This window comes from Euprymna scolopes, chromosome 40 (genome assembly GCF_053919585.1).
Source record: "Euprymna scolopes isolate OS-2025 chromosome 40, ASM5391958v1, whole genome shotgun sequence".
NCBI classification, from domain to species: domain Eukaryota; kingdom Metazoa; phylum Mollusca; class Cephalopoda; order Sepiida; family Sepiolidae; genus Euprymna; species Euprymna scolopes.
The window spans coordinates 44,027,950-44,052,589 of NC_136521.1; the positions used below are offsets into that span (position 1 = coordinate 44,027,950).

The 24,640-nt window shown below is 30.7% G+C and overlaps 1 protein-coding gene across 1 annotated transcript in view; it reads right to left on the reverse strand.

Moving 5' to 3' along the window:
* Positions 1 to 24,640, reverse strand: part of LOC145265657 (uncharacterized) — a 209,279-nt gene that overhangs the window by 153,310 nt on the left and 31,329 nt on the right. The window contains exon 2 of the mRNA XM_080121722.1: positions 4,680 to 6,426. Coding sequence (XP_079977848.1) covers positions 4,680 to 6,426 — 1,747 coding nt within the window. The remainder of the gene's footprint in view (positions 1 to 4,679; positions 6,427 to 24,640) is intronic.

The window sequence follows — 24,640 nt, forward strand, 5'->3', positions numbered from 1 at the left end:
TATTCAATAGAGGATTGATTCTATAATAATACATACGCAATATTCATAAATTTAAATATATGTATATATATATATATGTATATATATATGTATGTATGTATATATATATATGTATATATATATATGTATATATATGTATGTATATATATGTTATAAATAAAAAACTATACAAAATACTATTAAAAACCCGCCGAATATGTGTCAACCTATGTCACGGTAACATATATTGAGCGAGTTTTTAACAGTATTTTATCCGGTTTTTTATTTATAACATCTTTTCCCACACTTACCGTGTTAAAGAGAGAATAAGATGCCATCTTGAATGTTCCAATACATCGGTAAACACTGTATGGTTTTCGAGCTGAATAAACATGTTACATTGAATAAAAACACGAAAAATATATCCAGTTTGGTAGAAAAGTAACTTATCTTGCCTTTGATAACATTTATTTGTTATATATTTGTTTTTTGACAACTTTTTCGAATCTATGTGTACAGTAATACAAACCCAAAAAATCTAAGAAAAAAGTCCATTCAAACAGCACATTTGCACTCGCATTCCTCAATGCGTTTAGTTTGAAAAAAATCGTGGAGTACACATGGAGGTGTTTTGAGTTTAGTATTCCCAAGATTAGATGGTAGCTTTAACCCTAGTGAAAAAAACAAGTCATTTTGGGTTGAACAGCTGTCTGTAATTGATAGTCTGGGAAACTTCTTCAATGAATGTATCAGTCAGTACCATTGAAAACATGCTAAAGAGCGTTGGCACCAGGCCACAGCCCCATTTAACTTTGCTGCTGGCTGGGAAATCATTAGAAGTCTCTTTTCGTCTATGACATGACCCATCATCCCATCATGAAATTGTCTGACGATTGAGACCAATTTATAAGGACATCCGAATTCGGCCATGATCTTGTACAGTTCTGCCCGGCTTGTAATGTCAAATGCTGATTAAGTGATTAAGCAGCAAGCTTGCAAGAATTTCACCAGTTGGGAAGAGATTCATTAGGAGATTGATGTATTTTACATATGTATCACAAAAGTTTTTGATTCTTTGTAGAATCATCACCAGGTAAAAAAAATAAGCAAAAGCAAATGAACAAAAAAAAAAAAAAAAAAAAAAAAAACCAGAAAACTTGCACCATGTCAATTATACCGCGCCCTTTCTGGCATCTTTCTGGAAAATCTAAGTGCTTTATTAAATGATTGAGCAGCAGGCTCACAAGAATTTTACTGGCTGGGAAAAGAGATTCATTATCTGATTCATGTATGTTCCATATGTATCATAAATCTTTTCGATTCTTCATAGAGTCATCATCAGATGAAAAAGCAAAAAAAAAGAAACAGCTGGAAAAAGGAGAATTTCAAAAGATAGCCGAGAAACGTCTATGTGAATTCAGATCCCTAAATAAATTCCTGTAGAACATATTAATAAATAATAATTGTTGAAAAAAAAAATGGAGAAAAATTCTATTTTATTTTAAGACATCTGTAAATATTAAAATCTGATTTTTATAAATGAATGCTTGTTAGATTATTATTAGACTTGGATACTGTTTAGGAGAGATGGAGAAAAATTATAGATTGTTTGTGCCATCTGTAGCTATAAAAGTATGCTTTTAAAAATAAATTCTTTTGGTTTCTAGTTTTTTTTTTCACTGAACCTATCTTCAATCAAACAAGCGTCATTTGTTAGTGGAGAACCCAGCTTTCCTTCACACAAGGGTAAAGTTTGACAAAGTAGTGACCGAATTTGCACATTTGTTGAAAAATTTCCACATGAGTCACAAGTTGTTTCACCACGTTTCGTCCAACTTATCCTCTGGCCTTCTTCAGGTAGTCAAAACCGTGGTGGGATAGGAATACAGCGTCTTGTAACTGTGTCCCCAGCAATTTCTGCCTTCCAAGTAAATGTTTCAATTTCGATTCTATCTGATGGCTCGCAGGTCTTGTTAACTTTTGAAATCATTACTATTGTGTACAATATAAAACACCAATAGAGAGTTGGCTCTATAATAATAAATCTGCATGAATTCAAATATATCTAAGCATTTTGATGACTGGGCAAGATCGGGCGCCCTGCTATTAAAAGATAAAACGAACTTAATAACAACTTTCAGCCGAGCAGCAATTAGTCATACATAAATAGTAAAACCGTACATTTAGAGGACGACCTATTACAAATCACACAAATTAAAATTTGTTTTAAATGTTATGTAGTGAATTCACTACTTTATGGAAATTCTTAAGCAAAAACTAATTAAATATTTTGCATGTTTTTTTTAACAAATCTTGAAAATTTTAAGATAGTAGATAAATATTTTTTTTTTTCACATTAAGTTTTCCGAAAATTGATGAACAAGAAATGGCTGATAATTTTAATTCTTAAGTAAAAAACAAAAACTAAATCTCTTGCATGTTCTGCACAAGTATTGGAAATTTAAGATGCTTGATAAAATTGTTTGCCTTGTTAAAAAAGTCAATTTAAAAAGTTTCATTTTTTAAAGTTAAGTTTCGAAAATTGATGGACAAGAAATGGGTGATCATTTTATATATGATCTATATAGGAAAGTGATCCCCACTTTAAAATCTAGAATATTGGCTTAAAAATAAAAGTTCAAATTGGTGATGGTTATAAAGTGCGGATCAGTCTACATTATATTCATATAAGAACCTGATGCCTCTATAGTTGAAGAAAACAAAAACAGAATTCTTTAGCAAAAGGATCAGTAATTGTACAAAGAAAAAAAAAATTACGACCCACAATTTTTTGTATAGATTGACCCCTTCCATGCGATTCTACATTTTTTAGCCGATAATTTTATTTTAGAATGTAAAATTTATGATTATTTTCAAGTGCTTTTAAAAAGTCAATTACCAGGTTAAAAAAAGAAAATGGACTTATGTCAATAAAGAAGAGACAATGCGAATCCAAATTAACTGAAACAAAATTGTTCCAACCAAAAAGCTCTATAACACATTTAAATTCACTTAATTTCTGTTTATTCTTAGTCAGCCATTTAAATCGTTCCTACTAACTAAAAATAAAGTACTATATAATAACCCTCCGAAATTTTATCTTGATTAAGCTACTCAATAGTTCCAGGTCGTCATATAAAGAATTGATCCCCCTCTCCCAACGAACTTTATTTATAAAATATACTAAGACAAAAATAATCTTCAAATATGCCAGGTCAGTGTGAATGTGGTATTTTGGTGATTAAAACTAATTTAGAGAATAGACAAATAGGATGAGAGGATGACAACTGAGCCCCCATCCAACTACACTTTTTGGCCTTGCACCACATCCGATTTAAAAAAAACTCAAATTTTATAAATTATAGATAAACAAAATTCAACATTCCTGAAATAAAAACATCATAAAAACATTTGATAAAACCCCCCCAAAAACAAATCAGACATTTTAAATTCGTTCTTAACTATAAAAAAAATGTTTGACTTCGAAATTTGGAAGCATTTCAACTGAATCAAATAATTCAATCATTTCAGTTCGTCCTGTAAAGAATTTATCATTCCAGAAGTAAAAACGACATAATCAAATTACTCCCCCAACAAAACGGTAAAAATCAACAAGAAGATTTGTAAAAAATATATTTTATTATTTTAAAAATCAGAAAAAAAATATAGAGAAAGTGATAATGTTAGAAAATGGCCGTCGAGTTCTTAAAATGGATCAAAACAGTCTTGTTTCCGACAATAATTTCACGTGGGCTGAAGAAATAATGGTCCAACTTGTCATGAAGCTGTCTGACATAAAAATATATCAGCAATGTGTACGGAATTTTAAAAATCAGAAAAAAAATATAGAGAAAGTGATAATGTTAGAAAATGGCCGTCGAGTTCTTAAAATGGATCCAAAACAGTCTTGTTTCCGACAATAATTTCACGTGGGCTGAAGAAATAATGGTCCAACTTGTCATGAAGCTGTCTGACATAAAAATATATCAGCAATGTATACGGAATTTTAAAAATCAGAAAAAAATATAGAGAAAGTGATAATGTTAGAAAGAAATGAATTACCAACGTTTCGATTAATATTCAGTTTTTGAGGTATGAAATCTGTAATTTACCATGTGCCTCGAATCGTTATTTGCAGTCAATTGATGGTTGGAGGTGGAAATGTTCAAAAGATGGATTTTGTTGTTCAATACGAAAACACTTTGTTGAGCAAAACAAACTTTCCTTGTGAACAATTATCTTTATAATTTATACAAAAAAAAAATTGGATATTGTTGACCAAGGATAAAAGTATATCAGCAATGTGTACGGAATGTGATGATGTATGGAAGTGAAATTTGGACAGTAAGGGTTGAGGATATGTGTTGCATGGAGAGAAATAACATGAGAGTGATAAGATGGATGTGTAATATGAGCCTAAAAAGACGGGCTTAGTTCGGATGATTGCAGAAGATTAATTTAGACAATATAGGAAGATGATATGGTTATGGAATGGAGAGTTTTGGGGTTGGATGTAGAACAGTTGGAGAAATAAGTTCATGGTGGTTGGGTATAAGCCCCGACAATCTAAGGAGTCGAGACTCCTCACAAGGGCTCTTTATTATTGCACCACAAATATCAAGTAATGTCTCAACATGAAATGAGATTCAACGTTGCCATAGCAACAGAGGTAAAGGATGTAAGCAACTCAAGTGTGCAACAATATGAAGTCTTCTAGATGTCTTGGCACTTCATCATATGAAAATATATTTTTGCTGACTACGTTTGCAGCCAAGCATTGCAAAGTCGTGTGTTTTACTGGTTGTGGCAAAATCTTGCGTTTTTTTAAAGAACATGAAAGGCAAAACTCTTCATCGATCGAGGCATCGAAAAGAAATCCCTGCGATAAGAAATATTCAATAATTGCTTTTTGGTCACAGTCTACATTATCAAGCACATAATGAACAGGTGTAAAACGACGTCGATTCCGGCAGTTGACTTCAGCCTCACACGACAGCAACAGTTTGTAGAGCTCCAGTGAATAATTTTCCTTGGTACAAAAATGCAACAGTGTGTTATTATCAGACCCGCGTAAATCAAGTTGCACAATTTTCTCTATACTTTCTTTTAACACAGGCATATTTCCTTGGCTTTTCCTTAAAAAGGCCTCAATAATCTTGGCGATGTTACTGAAAACATAATCGATTTTCTCCGCTACCAAATATCTTTCTATGTTGGTCATATTTTTAAGACGAGCAACTATGCCCTCAACATGATGGCAATAGGATTTTAACAACTCTCGGCCGTGATTTTCCAAACAGTTGTAGAAATCGTTGTGCATCAATATATTTAAATATGTATAAAGATCACTGATGGTCTGCAAATTAATGAAAAATAAATCATCACTGCCTAATGCAAATGTTTCCAAGATAAACGAAAACAGTTTTAAGGCGTTTGTAACGTCATCGACTGAATTCATGCTGGATGCAAGGGCCTGCAAAAGGTAAGGATTACACAAGTCATAATATTTTTCTAAACTGAGTAACACATTTTGATCAAGCGGGGCAAAAAAATTTAAAATCGGTTGAAATTTAGATTGTCCGGTGTTTTGATGTTCCATTGAAACTGCAGGAATAGAGTTATATATTCCTTGTATTTCGATATATGTATTCAAATGTATTAAGAAAAATTCATTCCAATATATGTGTGCATAATCAAAGTTTTTACTCAGTAGAGCATTGCAGACTTGAAATCTATAAAATTTAGCCAATAACCCTTTGATGTTTGTACCATACGATTTTAATAAGTTCACTACGCTTCGAGATGACTCGATGTTGTAGCATTTTTCAGACAGGATCATGTCGTTTAAATTAGCTCTATGAGCTAGCAAACTCTCAATATAATCGAAATTTTCCATTTCAACAGCCACCATCAAGGCCGTCCTTCCATAAATATTGATGACTTGTGGGTCAGCACCGTTGATTAACAGATACTTGCAAATTGTTGGAAATCGCAGCGATGCCATTAGTGGAGTAATCTGTTCCACATTAGCAACAAGATTAACTTGAGCGCCATTTTTGAAAAGATACTCGACCATTTCCATATTGCCCGTCATACAAGCAAAGTATAATGGCGAGAACCCTTTTGGGTCGAGTTTGTTTACATCCGATCCGTTCTCTACAAGTATTTTCACAATGTTTAAAAATCCATTCTCTGCAGCTATGCAGAGACAGGAACCCGTTTCCATCACGTTTACATTGCAAGCTTCAATCAGAAATTTTACTAAATACGACTGACCATTTTCGACAGCCAATAAGAACAGGGATTTCTTCTTCTTCATCTTCTTGGAGATGATCAAACGCCGTTCTTCAGGAGAAAATTTTTCAAGAATAGACTTGATTTCCCACCATCTTTCATCATCTATGAATCTTTCAAGTATTCTTGCAACAATAAACTCCATCTTGAGTTCTGAAAGAGAAAAATAAGAGAAATAAATAGAAACATGTGGAAAAAAAAGGTTCTCATGTATCCCTGATTAGTCTTTCACTTTTTCTCTTTCACATGCGCCTATTCCGAATTCGCAGCTGTGGACCAAGATCAGTGAACTTTTCCTTTTTTTTTTTTTTTAATTCAATTTTCACCCCAACCCCAAACAACGCACAGTGCCACTTTGAAGTAGCGGGCTACTGTCAAGGACATCATTTGCCGGGACATTATGAAGGGAGATGAGTAGAAAGATGTTTGTTCACATTGCACTTGAACTTCTGCATATCAGCACAGTTGGGAAAGCAGAATCCCGGAAGGGAGTTCCAAAGACTTGCAGTTCTGGGGAAGAAACTTGGAGTAAACAGCTTTCTTGCACCTAGGAATCTCTACTGTAAAGGGGTGGGACTTAGTTGCTTGCCGGGTTTGTCGGGGGTAGTTACGTCGAGGAGGTATAAGTGTTTGCAGTTCGTCAGGCCATTCACCATTAAAGTATGTGTAGAACAGGCAGAGGGATGCAACATCTCGTCGATGGGACAGAGGCTGAAGCTTAAATGACAGTTTAGGACCTATCAGGTTGGCGACTCCTTTGAACCCTGTCAAGGAGTGAGAGACAAGCAGCAGATGCACCAGCCCAAATGTGACAACAGCACTCCATACATGGGCGAATGGTGGCCTTATAGAGGTACAGGATACTTTCAGGCGTAAGTAATTTTCTAGCATGGTAGCAAGAGCCCACCTTCTTTGCAGCAGACTTGGCAATGCTCTCAATGTATCTATTCCAGTTCATATTCCCTGTAAACGTTAGGCCGAGGAGTTTAAAAGTACATTCAGGCAATGTGTTTTAGGCCATTGCTATTGGTGGTAATACTAAAACAGTCATTAACAATTTTTTTTTTTTATATTTAACCTATTTCAAACTGCTAAATTATTACACAGTAAAAATAAAACCAAAACATTTTACGTTTCTGAATATTTGAGGTGAGGATTGATTATCTATTATTTAGATTCATCGGACTACTGTTCTCATCTTGAGGTCATTTTCACTACGTTTCCGTCAATGTGACCTTTGTCCAGGTGCATTTTATCGAACTCTGGAATCGTTTGCTGAACTCGGGAATCTTGACAGAATTTTAAACAAAACCCTTTATCCGCACAATGACTTGAACCTTCAATTTTCAGGAGAAGTTCACTTTCACAAGCGATTTTCTCCTAAAGAAGGTCGGCGGCTACACCGATCGAAAAGTTATGAAAACGACACGAGTAATCCGATGCATCTAAATAATACGAAAAATCATTTTTCATATTTCGTATATAATCGAATAAAAATTCTATTGAAATGGAATTTTTATTTGATTAAAAAAATCGAAATAAGAATGATTTTTCATTTAATAAATTTTACTGTGCAATAATTTATAGCAGTTTGAAATAGGTTACAGTTATAATTAACATTGTTAAATGACCATTTTGGTATTTAAAACAAAAAGATCCACTGATGTCGGCCCTCTGCCACGAATTCGGAACAAAAAGAGGCATGTGAACGAGCGAAAGTAGAAACAGAGGGACAACAGCTACACGAGAACTAAAAAATGGTTAATAGTTTATTTGAATATAATCACTAGGTAAATTTTGAAATTGATTTCCTATAAATTACATTAAAATAAATGCAAAATATGTATATATATTTAACCAATATGTAATAAAAAAATAAAATATATATATATATATATATATATATATATATATTTAACCAATATGTAATAAAAAAATATCTATATATATTTAACCAATATGTAATAAAAAATATCTATATATATTTAACCAATATGTAATGAAAAATATGTATATATATATATATATATATATATATATATATATATATATATATATATATATTTAACCAATATGTAATAAAAAATATCTCTATATATTTAACCAATATGTAATAAAACAAAATATGTATATATATATTTGAATGTGTTATACAAAGTAATGCAGATATATTTAACTAATATTTCATACAAAATATGCACATATATTTAACCAATATGTCACAATGTTTTCAGCAAATTATCGATTGCACAATAATATGAGTTTATAAAAAATGCAAAAATTTCAATATTTAAAGATTTCTAGGGGTTTTCAGTTTCCTTACAAAATCCGAAATTAGCTTTTCCGTACACTGAACAGAAAAGCTAATTTTGGATTTTGTCTTTTCAATAAATAAAAATAATCATTTAACTGTGTTCGCAAACTCACTTTTACCTAATTCAAACGATTTAATCAGAATTAAACATATTACTTTATGTGTACATATGTATGTAAACATGTTTAGACAACTATAAAGGCGTCCAAACAATGGAAGAGTGGTAAAAATGTTTAAGGGAGGTAATTGATAAACTATCGTGTCATGATTTATCTCCCCTGAGCACCCCTATATCGATTATAATATTTATGTTTATTTAATTGTTTGCAGTTCATTAAAAAATTATGTAACGTTTATTGGCAAAGTCGCTAAATTATGGCATGAGTTTATTATGTGAATAAAAAATTATGTCTAGATATTAAAATTTTGTTAAATATTATTTATGAAATGTTTTAGAGTAAAATCTATTCAGTAATACATATTTTTGAGAAATAGATACTTTAAATATGTAAACATCCAATATTGTCCAAAAGAGTCGGCCATATTGGACAACTTTTCTCATTTATTAATAATGTTTAAAAATTGTTTAATGTAAAAAAATTAAAATTCTGTTTTTATCAAAAACAAAGTTATTTAGAAACCCATTCTTAACATGGGGCGGGTGTTTTATAAATAATCTGTATATTTATCTAACCCTTCAATAAAGATATAAATCTTGAAAATACTATTTAAAAATAGGACGGCAAGTTGTCCACATAAGCACCAAAATGTTGATTCCTTTGCTACAATTTTTCTTTTTTCCACAATTAAAATTTTTTTTTTAATATACACAACACCATTTTGGCAAATTCGTCGTGCAGTTAACAGAACAAAAAACAGCTAAAATCAAATAAATGTAACCAAAGACAAGAGAGTTTACTCTTACCAAAATGGATATGTTTTTTGTGTTTTAACTTATTTCAAGCGTTCATTAGGTTTGAAACGCAAGTAGTGTTAAGCGCTTAAGTTAAAACGAAAACAAAGATGGCTTTTGTTTTTTGAGTACTTTTTCGGTTTGTAGTAAAACATTCCATAATTCTATTTATTTCAATGAAAATATGGTGTCGAAGACAATCATTAAAATAAAATAAAAAAAGATGGCAACAGACGACTAATGATATCTAATAACTAATAACTAATGATATCTAATAACTGAAAACTCGAAAATTGAACAGGAATACAGCTACTGACCGTAACTAATCATGCACATCTTTTTATTTATTTCTATATATTTCTGTTTTGTGGACGATCCTAGCCACCTCACATGGTCATCTTACACCATTTTATTTTTCATTCTAACGAATGTAACTTTTTTTTATGGAAGTAAAAGAACAATTATTTAAATAACATTTTAACGGATATGTTAAACAAGTGTTAATTAAAAAAAGAGGTATAAATCGTTCACGTGATGTGAAGTTAAAATATATTTTACACATATGTATGCAAAGTATAGATCAAAAGTATGAAATATTTTGTTAAAATGACGTAAAATTCACTTACAATTAACAGTAGATCCTTTAGACAACACGATGGTGAAAGTTAACGCTGGACAAGAGAAATGCTGCTTAGGTCTGTATGGCACAAAGACCGCAAACTGACTGACGTTTTGGCCGTTTCTCCTCACCACACAATATATAAGGGATGGCCAGGTCATAAAGGGAAAGCAAAGCATTCTGGTCCGATCGAGCACATTCATTGAAAGTTTCCTACCCCCCTCCCCACCCCCCAACATCGTATATTTATTTATTTATTTTTTGGTGGGGGATTATCTTCTGTTTTGACCTACAGTATCGTTCAAATTTTCAAGAAAAATAAAATTTCGCCACACATATATACACGATATATTTTTTCTTTCTTACACACACACACACACACACACACACACACACACACACACACATACACAAAGTAATGGAAAGATGACTGTTTCGCCGTGTCACAGCTATTCAATGTGTCTAGGAAACTGTCTGTTTCATATATATATTTGTTTGCATTACTGAAAAAATAAGGTATTAAAAAAAAGAAGGAGAAAAGGTAAAATGTAACCAAAGGCAAGATAATTTACTCTTACCTACTTATATGTTTTTGTACCTTAAATTATTTTAAAGCGTTCATTAATTTCAAAATGCATGTAGTTCTGAGCGCTTAGATTAAAAGCAAAACAAAGATGGCTTTTTTGTCTACTTTTTCGGTTCATTGTAAAACATGCTTCGATTTTTTTTTTACTTCAATAAAAATTATTTGTCGAAAACAATCATTAAATGAAAAAAAAAAAGTGGCAGCAGGTGACTAATGATATCTGATAACTTAAAAATTGAAAATTATACAGAAATACAATTATTAACCGTAACTAATCATGCAAATCTTTTTTTTTATATATATATATTTCTGTTTTGTTGACGATTCTAGCCACCTCACATGTTCACCTGACTCCATTTTATTTTTCATTCTAACGAATGTAACTTTTTTATTGAAGTAAAAAAAAAGTCATCACTTTTTATTCAAGTAAAAAACACTGTTTTAAAATAAGTTAAAACAAACAAACAAAAAAATGTCTAAGCAAGTAAGAGTCGCGTACGTTTTCAGCGTAGTGTATTCTATTAAAATGAATTTCTTAGCCAAACTTGGTGAGCAACAAAACTGACTTTTGTCGTATTACTTAACCTTTAGTAATATTTTGAAATAAATATTTTTAATTTCTGAAATCAAATGTGTTAATTTTTATATTGAGTGGGCTTTTAATAGTATTTTATATAATCCTTTAGTTTTAATTAGGCTTTTGAAATGAAAAACTATTAGGTAGGTGCAAAATTAATGTCGTTTTTCTTCTATCCTAAGGATGAATAAAGAGACAGCATTTTTCAAGGCTGAATAAAGAGGCTGAGTAAAGAGACACCATTATATATATATTGTTTTCTCTCTATATATATACAGAGAGAGGGGGAGAGAGAGAGAGACAGAGAGAGAGAGATATCTCACCGAGAGAGGATTAAAATCACACACACCAACACAGACACACACACATGAGTATTTACAATTAGACTTGAAATGAAAAACTATTAGGTGGGTTCAAAATTAATGTCGTTTTTCTGCTATCAACTACATAAAAAAGACGAAATTATTTTTGAACCAACCTATTATTTTGATATTTTAATCTGATCTTGATAGAAGTAAATTGAAACACGCGTTGGAGAGAAACAGGAAATGAGATGAATATGCGATTAAAATGAAGAAAGTCAAACATTTTTTTTTAATAAAGAGACACCATTTAGGTTATTAATGGATAAGGAAGGAATAATGAGTCTGCTGTGTGAACGGGTAGAGAACACCTTCAAGATCGGGGGGGGGGAAATCAGAAGAAATGCTTTTGTTCAAAGACAGTATATACACATAATATTTTTACCGTAAACTCAATATTTTCTCGTAAGTTCGTAAATTCGGTATTGAAAAACTTTATTATTCATGGATTATTTCCGATAAATTGAAATAAAATAGACGCTGTTTGATTACAGTGAAACTGATTTCGAAAAATATCAATTTTCGCTTGGGAACATATGTTCGACGAATTATTTAATATAATTCGTAGCTCTAATATACGCATTTTAAAATAGAAAAAAAAATCGGACCACTCACCACTACATATACGCATGTTGAAATAGCAAAATAATTTTAAAACATCTATGAAAAAATCGGACACAAAGATAGCAACCATTAATAAACTTTAAACCATGGATATTTTCAATTTCATTATAAAAATAATTAACTGTTTTTTTTGTTAATATTTAAAAAGAAATAAAGTTTTAAACCGTAAAAAAAGAACACCTCCTTTAAATAACATTTTAAACGGATATGCTAAACAAGTGTTGATTAAAAACAGGGGTATAAATGGTTCACGTGATGTGAAATTAAAATATATTTCACACATATGTATGCAAAATATAGATCAAAAGTATGAAATATTTTGTTAAAATGAAGTAAAATTCACTTACAATTAACAGTAGATCCTTTAGACAACACGAGGGTGAAAGTTAACGTTGGACAAGAGAAACGCTGCTTACGTCTGTATGGCACAAAGACCGCAAACTGACTGACGTTTTGGCCGTTTTTCCTCACCACACAATATATAAGGGATGGCCAGGTCATAAAGCATTCTGGTCCGATCGACTACATTCATTGAGAGTTTTCTACCCTCCCCCCACCCCTCAACACCGTATATTTATTTATTTTTTTTGTGGTGGGGGTTTATCTTCTGTTTTGACCTACAGTAGTGTTCAAATTTTCAAGAAAAATAAAATTTCACAAACATATATTACATACACGATATATTTACACGTACACACGCACGCGCGTACACACACACACACACACACACACACACACACACACACACACACACACACACACACACACACACACAGAGTAATTGAAAGATGACTGTTGCGCCGACTCACATCTATTCAATGTGTCTAGCAAACTGTGTTTTTCATATATATATATATATATATATATATATATATATATATATATATATATATATATATATATATATGTATATATATATATATATATATATATATATATTTGTTTGCATTACTGAATCAATAAAGTTATTACGAAAACAAAAAAGAAGAAGAAAAACAAAGACAAAGTTAAAATCAAGTAAATGTAATCGAAGGCAAGATAATTTGTCTTTTACCTACTTGGATAATGCTTTCTGCTTGAAATTATTTTAAAGCCTTCATTAAGTTTAAAATACAAGTAGTGCTGAGCGCTTAGGTTAAAATGAAAACAAAGATGGTTTGTGTTTTTTGTCTACTTTCTCGGTTCGTTGTCTATAGTAAGACATGCCTCGATTTTGTTTTTACTTAAATAAAAATTATTTGTCGAAGACAATCATTAAATGAAAAAAAAAGATGGCAGCAGGTGACTAATGATATCTAATAACCCCAAAATCGAAAATTATACAGGAATACAACTATTAACCGTAACTAATCATGCAAATCTTTTTATTATTATTATTATTATTATTATTTCTGTATATTTCTATGTTTTGTGGACGATTCTAGCCAGTAGCCACCTCACATGGTCACCTGACTCCATTTTAATTTTCATTCTCAACATCGTATATTTATTTATTTATTTTTTTCATGGCGGGGGGGGGGGGATTATCTTTCCGTTTTGACCTAGAGTATCTTTCAAATTTTCAAGAAAAATAAAATTTTATACACACATATATTATAGACACGATACATTCACACACACACACACACACACACACACACACACACACACACACACACACACACACACACAGAGTAATTGAAAGATTACTGTGCGCCGACTCACATCCATTCAATGTGTCTAGCAAACTGTCTTTTTCATATATATATATATATATATATATATATATATATATATATATATATATATATATATATATATATATATATTTGTTTGCATTACTGAAACAATAAAGTTAGTTATTAAAAAATAAAAAATAAAAAAAATAAATAAAAAGGTAAAATGTAACCAAAGGCAAGATAATTTACTCTGGTACCAACTTATATAATGGATTTCTGCTTCAAACTATTTTAAAGCGTTCATTAAGTTTAAAATGCATTTAGTTCTGAGCGCTTAGGTTAAAATGAAAACAAAGACGGTTTTTGTTTTTAGGTTGAATTCTAAACAAGCACATTCTTTTATTCTAAGCATTCGTAAAAGTCGCGTACGTTTTCAGCGTAGTAAATTCTATTAAAATGAATTTCTTAGCCAAACTTGGTGAGCAACAAAATTGACTTTTGTCGTACTACTTAAACTTAAGTAATATTTTGACGTAAATATTTTTAAATTCTGAAACAGGATTGGTTAATTTGTATTGAGTGGGCTTTTAATAGTATTTTGTATAATCTTGTAGTTTTAATTTATTTTACAAACTTTACTCATTTATGGGTCAGCTTGCCGCCATTTCTCTTGTTCGCATCTATCGATAAACACTGTATGCTTTTCGAATTAATTAAACGTTTTTAAGTGAGTAAAACCACTAAAAATATAGGGGATCCCCCCCCCAATAAACTTTGATAAATATATATTGATGTTTTATTCATTATTAAAACATTTATTGCAATAAAAACAATAGAAAACACATGTGTTAATATCCCGTTTTAGATATGAAAAAAAGAAAAAAAAATTGTAAGACTGACTAAGAAGTTTCGCTTCTCATGTTTTCATAGTTTTTGTACTTTACAAGACGATGCAAGGGAGGGAACTGCGAATTGTTTTAAACCATTAGAGTTATATCCTTTAGTGAATAACTATTTTTCGTCCTAATTTACTTGCATGTCCAGGAAAGCAGAGTTATATACAATGTAGGTTTTAATGGGGAGAAAATCCAGCTCACCATAAGATTCATTATGGATTGTGACAAATATAAAACTGGCTTTGTCTAGAAAGATTTCTCATCGAAAAACATGGAATAGAAAATATGACTTGTAATATCAGAATAAAATAAGGCAAATAAAAAAAAATGAATTAAAACCATTTAATATGTGAACTCTATCAAAACCAGTGTTGCCACTGAGATTTTCAAAACTCGCTAGATTGGGGACATAAAATCTCCAGAAAATCGCTAGACTTTTTAACTTTTCGTAACCGAGATTTTGAAAACCTGCTAGATTAAAAAAAAAAATCTCCAAAAAAAGAAACACCAGATTTTAACTGTGTACCTTATATATAAATTTAGTTGTTATGCAGAGTACGGAGCGTGCTTTTTTAGACATGAATTTCAAGTTAAATTCAATTTTTTACGGTAGCTTTTGTTTATTAAATTGCTAGGTAAAAGTTCAGAATAATTAACAAAAAAGCCCATCCTCCCACGTTAAGAATAGGTTTCTAAATAATAAATAATAACGTTATTATTTCAGTGCAATCAGTATTCTGCATAAGTGCCATACATTTTTTGTTTTTTCCATAGGGGCCACTCGAGGATAAGGGTTAAAGAATGTACAGTAGTCAATTGGACAATATAGTAATTGTCAGTAATGGAAATTCAGTAAATTTTTTAACTTAAGGTGAACGGCTTATCAAGAACTTGTTTACATTAGACTTTAAGACGACCATATTGTAGTCAGCTGGAAAGCAGGAAAACGTGAAGACAGTTTCACAGGCGTGCAGTTCTAAGAAAGAAGATTTGTTCATGGAATCTACGTTTAGGTTTAGACAGATAAAGAGTGGGGGGATTTATTGATAGTGTTTTCAGCTAGACGAGTGTTTCTTGTGAAAGTTTGACGAGGGGGGGACCATAGATTGAAGTTCAGTCGAGCACTTGCCATGAAAATAACGATAAAGCAAAGACAAACTTGCTACATCTCTTCTGTGAGAAAGAGGTTGCAGGGAGAAAAAAGGACATCTCTTATGAGGCTACGAAGTCTATTTTGAACTCTATCAAGGCAAGCAAGTCCTTTCTAACAGCTCCTGCCCAGATGTGGCAACAGTACTCGATCCTTGGGCGAAGTTGGCTCTTATATAGATACAGAATTGCATTAGCAGTGAGATATCTACTGAGTCGATAGAAGGATCCCACCAGTTTTCCAGCGGCCTTGGCAACAGATTTGATGTACATGTTCCATTTCAGATCAGGAGTAAAGGTCAAGCCCAGAAGCTTGTCAAAACATGAGGCCTCCCCAAGACGGGACCCATTTATTTCATCTGATGCCAGATGGGGATCAGAGCGTTGATGATGTAAAGATATAAGCTTGGTTTTAGACGCATTTTAAGTAACCAGCCACACCTTTCCCCATTGTATCACGTGCTTAAGATCAGAGGAGAGAGAATCGGAGAGAACTTGGTCGTTTACCGTCTTAGATGTGCTACCATAGATGGTAGTGTAATCAATATAAATGTCTACGAATGATGTAAAGATGTGATTTGGAAGATTATTAATGTAAATCAGGAAGAGAGTTGGGCCTAGGATGCAACCCTGAATACTGTGAGCCCTGAATAATGTGACTTCTGGATGGAACCCTGAATACTGTGAGCTTTTGATTTCTGCCCATCAACAAAATCTAAACCTAGGGGGAAAATAACAGGCAAAAAATATCTCAACCAACAACAACAAAAAAAAGCTAGCAAAAAATCAAAAAAAATCTAAACCAGCAAAAAAAAAAAAATCTAAACCAGCAAAAAAAAAAAAATCTAAACCAGCAAAAAAAAAAATCTAAACCAGCAGAAAAAAAAAATCTAAACCAGCAGAAAATAAAATCTAAACCAGCAGAAAAAAAAATCTAAACCAGCAGAAAAAAAAAATCTAAACCAGCAAAAAAAAAATCTAAACCAGCAGAAAAAAAAAATCTAAACCAGCAGAAAAAAAAATCTAAACCAGCAGAAAAAAAAATCTAAACCAGCAGAAAAAAAAATCTAAACCAGCAGAAAAAAAAATCTAAACCAGCAGAAAAAAAAATCTAAACCAGCAGAAAAAAAAAACTAAACCAGCAAAAAAAAAAGTCTAAACCAGCAGAAAAAAAAATCTAAACCAGCAGAAAAAAAAATCTAAACCAGCAGAAAAAAAATCTAAACCAGCAGAAAAAAAAGTCTAAACCAGCAAAGAAAAAAAATCTAAACCAGCAGAAAAAAAAATCTAAACCAGCAGAAAAAAAATCTAAACCAGCAGAAAAAAAAGTCGAAACCAGCAAAACAAAAAAAATCTGAACCAGCAAAAAAAAGTCTAAACCAGCAAAAAAAAAATCTAAACCAGCAGAAAAAAAATCTAAACCAGCAGAAAAAAAAATCTAAACCAGCAGAAAAAAAAATCTAAACCAGCAGAAAAAAAAATCTAAACCAGCAGAAAAAAAAATCTAAACCAGCAGAAACAAAAATCTAAACCAGCAAAAAAAAAAAAAATCTAAACCAGCAGAAAAAAAATCTACACCAGCAGAAAAAAAAAGTCTAAACCAGCAAAAAAAAAATCTAAACCAGCAAAAAAAAAATCTAAACCAGCAAAAAAAAAATCTAAACCAGCAGAAAAAAAATCTAAACCAGCAAAAAAAAAATCTAAACCAGCAAAAAAAAAATCTCAACCAGCAAAAAAAAAATCTAAACCAGTAAAAAAAAAGTCTAAACCAGCAAAAAAAAAAAAATCTAAACAAGCAAAAAAAAAGTCTAAACCAGCAAAAAAAAAATCTAAACCAGCAGAAAAAAATCTAAACCAGCAGAAAAAAAAAATCTAAACCAGCAGAAAAAAAATCTAAACCAGCAGAAAAAAAAATCTAAACAAGCAGAAAAAAAATCTAAACCAGCAGAAAAAAAATCTAAACCAGCAGAAAAAAAAATCTAAACCAGCAAAAAAAAAGTCTAAACCAGCAAAAAAAAAATCTAAACCAGCAAAAAAAAAAATCTAAACCAGCAAAAAAAGTCTAAACCAGCAAAAAAAAAATCTAAACCAGCAAAAAAAAAATCTAAACCAGCAAAAAAACAAATCTAAACCAGCAAAGAAAAAAATCTAAACCAGCAGAAAAAAAATCTAAACCAGCAGAAAAAAAATCTAAACCAGCAGAAAAAAAATCTAAACCAGCAGAAAAAAAAGTCTAAACCAGCAAAAAAAAAAAATCTGAACCAGCAAAAAAAAGTCTAAACCAGCAAAAAAAGAAAATCTAAACCAGCAGAAAAAAAATCTAAACCAGCAAAAAAAAAAATCTACACCAGCAGAAAAAAATCTAAACCAGCAGAAAAAAAAAATCTAAACCAGCAGAAACAAAAATCTAAACCAGCAAAAAAAAAAAAAATCTAAACCAGCAGAAAAAAAATCTACACCAGCAGAAAAAAAAATCTAAACCAGCAAAAAAAAAATCTAACCCAGCAGAAAAAAAAAGTCTAAACCAGCAGAAAAAAAAGTCTAAACCAGCAAAAAAAAAATCTAAACCAGCAAAAAAAAAATCTAAACCAGCAAAAAAAAAATCTAAACCAGCAGAAAAAAAATCTAAACCAGCAAAAAAAAATCTAAACCAGCAAAAAAAAAATCTCAACCAGCAAAAAAAAAATCTAAACCAGCAGAAAAAAAAAATCTAAACCAGCAGAAAAAAAATCTAAACCAGCAGAAAAAAAAAATCTAAACCAGCAGAAAAAAAAATCTAAACCAGCAGAAAAAAAAATCTAAACCAGCAGAAAAAAAAATCTAAACCAGCAGAAAAAAAAATCTAAGCCAGCAGAAAAAAAAAATCTAAACCAGCTAAAAAAAAAGTCTTAACCAGCAGAAAAAAAATCTAAACCAGCAGAAAAAAAAATCTAAACCAGCAGAAAAAAAAATCTAAACCAGTAGAAAAAAAAAATCTAAGCCAGCAGAAAAAAAAAAATCTAAACCAGCTAAAAAAAAAGTCTTAACCAGCAGAAAAAAAATCTAAACCAGCAGAAAAAAAAATCTAAACCAGCAGAAAAAAAAATCTAAACCAGTAGAAAAAAAAATCTAAACCAGCAGAAAAAAAAATCTAAACCAGCTAAAAAAAAAGTCTTAACCAGCAGAAAAAAAATCTAAACCAGCAGAAAAAAAAAGTCTAAACCAGCAAAGAAAAAAAATCTAAACCAGCAGAAAAAAAATCTAAACCAGCAAAAAACAGTCTAAACCAGCAAAAAAAAAAATCTAAACCAGCAGAAAAAAATCTAAACCAGCAAAAAAAAAAATCTAAACCAGCAGAAAAAAAAAATCTAAACCAGCAAAAAAAAATCTAAACCAGCAGAAAAAAATCTAAACCAGCAGAAAAAAAAAGTCTAAACCAGCAAAAAAAAAAATCTAAACCAGCAGAAAAAAAAATCTAAACCAGCAGAAAAAAAAATCTAAACCAGCAGAAAAAAAAATCTAAACCAGCAAAAAAAAAAATCTAAACCAGCAGAAAAAAAAATCTAAACCAGCAGAAAAAAAAATCTAAACCAGCAGAAAAAAAAATCTAAACCAGCAAAAAAAAAAAGTCTAAACCAGCAGAAAAAAAATCTAAACCAGCAGAAAAAAAAAATCTAAACCAGCAAAAAAAAAAGTCTAAACCAGCAAAAAAAACAAATCTAAACCAGCAAAAAAAAAAGTCTAAACCAGCAAAGAAAAAAATCTAAACCAGCAGAAAAAAAATCTAAACCAGCAGAAAAAAAGTCGAAACCAGCAAAAAAAAAAAAATCTAAACCAGCAAAAAAAAAGTCTAAACCAGCAAAAAAAAAAATCTAAACCAGCAGAAAAAAAATCTAAACCAGCAGAAAAAAAATCTAAACCAGCAGAAAAAAAATCTAAACCAGCAGAAAAAAAAATCTAAACCAGCAAAAAAAAAAGTCTAAACCAGCAGAAAAAAAATCTAAACCAGCAAAACAAAAAAAATCTGAACCAGCAAAAAAAAAAGTTTAAACCAGCAAAAAAAAAAAAATCTAAACCAGCAGAAAAAACAAATCTAAACCAGCAAAAAAAAAAATCTAAACCAGCAGAAAAAAATCTAAACCAGCAGAAAAAAAAATCTAAACCAGCAAAAAAAAAAATCTAAACCAGCAGAAAAAAAAAATCTAAACCAGCAGAAAAAAAATCTAAACCAGCAGAAAAAAAATCTAAACCAGCAGAAAAAAAAAATCTAAACCAGCAAAAAAAAAATCTAAACAAGCAAAAAAACAAATCTAAACCAGCAAAGAAAAAAATCTAAACCAGCAGAAAAAAAATCTAAACCAGCAAAAAAAAAATCTAAACCAGCAGAAAAAAAATCTAAACGAGCAGAAAAAAAAGTCTAAACCAGCAAAAAAAAAAAAAAATCTAAACCAGCAGAAAAAAAAAATCTAAACCAGCAGAAAAAAAATCCAAACCAGCAGAAAAAAAAGTCTAAACCAGCAGAAAAAAAAAATCTAAACCAGCAGAAAAAAAAATCTAAACCAGCAGAAAAAAAAATCTAAACCAGCAGAAAAAAAAATCTAAGCCAGCAGAAAAAAAAAATCTAAACCAGCTAAAAAAAAAGTCTTAACCAGCAGAAAAAAAATCTAAACCAGCAGAAAAAAAAATCTAAACCAGCAGAAAAAAAAATCTAAACCAGTAGAAAAAAAAATCTAAACCAGCAGAAAAAAAAATCTAAACCAGCTAAAAAAAAAGTCTTAACCAGCAGAAAAAAAATCTAAACCAGCAGAAAAAAAAAGTCTAAACCAGCAAAAAAAAAAATCTAAACCAGCAGAAAAAAAAATCTAAACCAGCAAAAAAAAGTCTAAACCAGCAAAAAAAAAAATCTAAACCAACAGAAAAAAATCTAAACCAGCCAAAAAAAAAATCTAAACCAGCAGAAAAAAAAAATCTAAACCAGCAAAAAAAAATCTAAACTCGTAAGTTCGTTAATTTGGTATAGAAAAACTTTATTATTCATGGATTAAAAAAAAATCAGAGAAATATGTACGTACCCATCACGGAACAAAAACTTCATATTCGGAAAATTTATTTTAAAGCAATTTTCTTTTCATGTAGAGAAAACATTTTATTTTTAATTTTTAATAATTTTTAGCAACCTCCATAGTTAATTGTAATTATTACAAGGCTGATTTTAATCTCAGTAGTTCAAATTGATTTATCCCCCTATCTAAAATATGACGGATAAAATCAAACTCGTTTGTTTATAAAATTTCATATGCATGTTGAAATAGCAAAATAATTTTAAAACATTTATGAAAAAATCGGGCAGAAAGATATCGAACATTAATAAAGCATGGATATTTTCAATTTTATTATAAAAAAAACCCTGTTTTTCTGTTAATATATAAAAAGAAAGAAAGTTTTAAACAGTAAAAAAGAACAACTCATTTAAATAACATTTTTAACGGATATGCTAAACAAGTGTTAATTAAAAACAGGGGTATAAATGATTCACGTGATGTAAAGTTAAAATATATTTTACACATATGTATGCAAAATATAGATCAAAAGTATGAAATATTTTGTTAAAATGAAGTAAAATTCACTTACAATTTACAGTAGATCCTTTAGACAACACGAGGGTGAAAGTTAACGCTGGGCAAGAGAAACGTTATTTACGTCTGTATCGCACAAAGATCGCAAACTGACTGAAGTTTTGGCCGTTTCTCCTCACCACACAATATATAAGGGATGGCCAGGTCATAAAGGGAAAGCAAAGCATTCTGGTCCGATCGATTGGTGGTGACGGGATTATCTTCTGTGTTGTCCTACAGGATCGTTCAAATTTTCAAGATAAATAAAATTTCACACACACATATATATTATACACGATATATTCGCGCGCGCAGGCGTTCGCACACACACACACACACACACACACACACACACACACACACACACACACACACACACACACTAATGGAAAGATGACTTTTTCGTCGTGTCACAGCTATTCAATGTGTCTAGGAAACTCTGTTTCATATATATATTTGTTTGCATTACTGAAACAATAAGGTATTAAAAAACAAAAAAAAGGAGAAAAGGTAAAATGTAACCAAAGGCAAGATAATTTACTCTTACCTACTTATATGTTTTTGTACCTTAAATTATTTTAAAGCGTTCATTAATTTTAAAATGCATGTAGTTCTGAGCGCTTAGATTAAAAGCAAAACAAAGATGGCTTTTTTGTCTACTTTTTCGGTTCATTGTAAAACATGCTTCGATTTTTTTTTTACTTCAATAAAAATTATTTGTCGAAAACAATCATTAAATGAAAAAAAAAAAGTGGCAGCAGGTGACTAATGATATCTGATAACTTAAAAATTGAAAATTATACAGAAATACAATTATTAACCGTAACTAATCATGCAAATCTTTTTTTTTATATATATATATTTCTGTTTTGTTGACGATTCTAGCCACCTCACATGTTCACCTGACTCCATTTTATTTTTCATTCTAACGAATGTAACTTTTTTATTGAAGTAAAAAAAAAGTCATCACTTTTTATTCAAGTAAAAAACACTGTTTTAAAATAAGTTAAAACAAACAAACAAAAAAATGTCTAAGCAAGTAAGAGTCGCGTACGTTTTCAGCGTAGTGTATTCTATTAAAATGAATTTCTTAGCCAAACTTGGTGAGCAACAAAACTGACTTTTGTCGTATTACTTAACCTTTAGTAATATTTTGAAATAAATATTTTTAATTTCTGAAATCAAATGTGTTAATTTTTATATTGAGTGGGCTTTTAATAGTATTTTATATAATCCTTTAGTTTTAATTAGGCTTTTGAAATGAAAAACTATTAGGTAGGTGCAAAATTAATGTCGTTTTTCTTCTATCCTAAGGATGAATAAAGAGACAGCATTTTTCAAGGCTGAATAAAGAGGCTGAGTAAAGAGACACCATTATATATATATTGTTTTCTCTCTATATATATACAGAGAGAGGGGGAGAGAGAGAGACAGAGAGAGAGAGATATCTCACCGAGAGAGGATTAAAATCACACACACCAACACAGACACACACACATGAGTATTTACAATTAGACTTGAAATGAAAAACTATTAGGTGGGTTCAAAATTAATGTCGTTTTTCTGCTATCAACTACATAAAAAAGACGAAATTATTTTTGAACCAACCTATTATTTTGATATTTTAATCTGATCTTGATAGAAGTAAATTGAAACACGCGTTGGAGAGAAACAGGAAATGAGATGAATATGCGATTAAAATGAAGAAAGTCAAACATTTTTTTTTAATAAAGAGACACCATTTAGGTTATTAATGGATAAGGAAGGAATAATGAGTCTGCTGTGTGAACGGGTAGAGAACACCTTCAAGATCGGGGGGGGGGGGGAAATCAGAAGAAATGCTTTTGTTCAAAGACAGTATATACACATAATATTTTTACCGTAAACTCAATATTTTCTCGTAAGTTCGTAAATTCGGTATTGAAAAACTTTATTATTCATGGATTATTTCCGATAAATTGAAATAAAATAGACGCTGTTTGATTACAGTGAAACTGATTTCGAAAAATATCAATTTTCGCTTGGGAACATATGTTCGACGAATTATTTAATATAATTCGTAGCTCTAATATACGCATTTTAAAATAGAAAAAAAAATCGGACCACTCACCACTACATATACGCATGTTGAAATAGCAAAATAATTTTAAAACATCTATGAAAAAATCGGACACAAAGATAGCAACCATTAATAAACTTTAAACCATGGATATTTTCAATTTCATTATAAAAATAATTAACTGTTTTTTTTGTTAATATTTAAAAAGAAATAAAGTTTTAAACCGTAAAAAAAGAACACCTCCTTTAAATAACATTTTAAACGGATATGCTAAACAAGTGTTGATTAAAAACAGGGGTATAAATGGTTCACGTGATGTGAAATTAAAATATATTTCACACATATGTATGCAAAATATAGATCAAAAGTATGAAATATTTTGTTAAAATGAAGTAAAATTCACTTACAATTAACAGTAGATCCTTTAGACAACACGAGGGTGAAAGTTAACGTTGGACAAGAGAAACACTGCTTACGTCTGTATGGCACAAAGACCGCAAACTGACTGACGTTTTGGCCGTTTTTCCTCACCACACAATATATAAGGGATGGCCAGGTCATAAAGCATTCTGGTCCGATCGACTACATTCATTGAGAGTTTTCTACCCTCCCCCCACCCCTCAACACCGTATATTTATTTATTTTTTTTGTGGTGGGGGTTTATCTTCTGTTTTGACCTACAGTAGTGTTCAAATTTTCAAGAAAAATAAAATTTCACAAACATATATTACATACACGATATATTTACACGTACACACGCACGCGCGTACACACACACACACACACACACACACACACACACACACACACACACACACACACACACACACACACATATATATATATTTGTTTGCATTACTGAATCAATAAAGTTATTACGAAAACAAAAAAGAAGAAGAAAAACAAAGACAAAGTTAAAATCAAGTAAATGTAATCGAAGGCAAGATAATTTGTCTTTTACCTACTTGGATAATGCTTTCTGCTTGAAATTATTTTAAAGCCTTCATTAAGTTTAA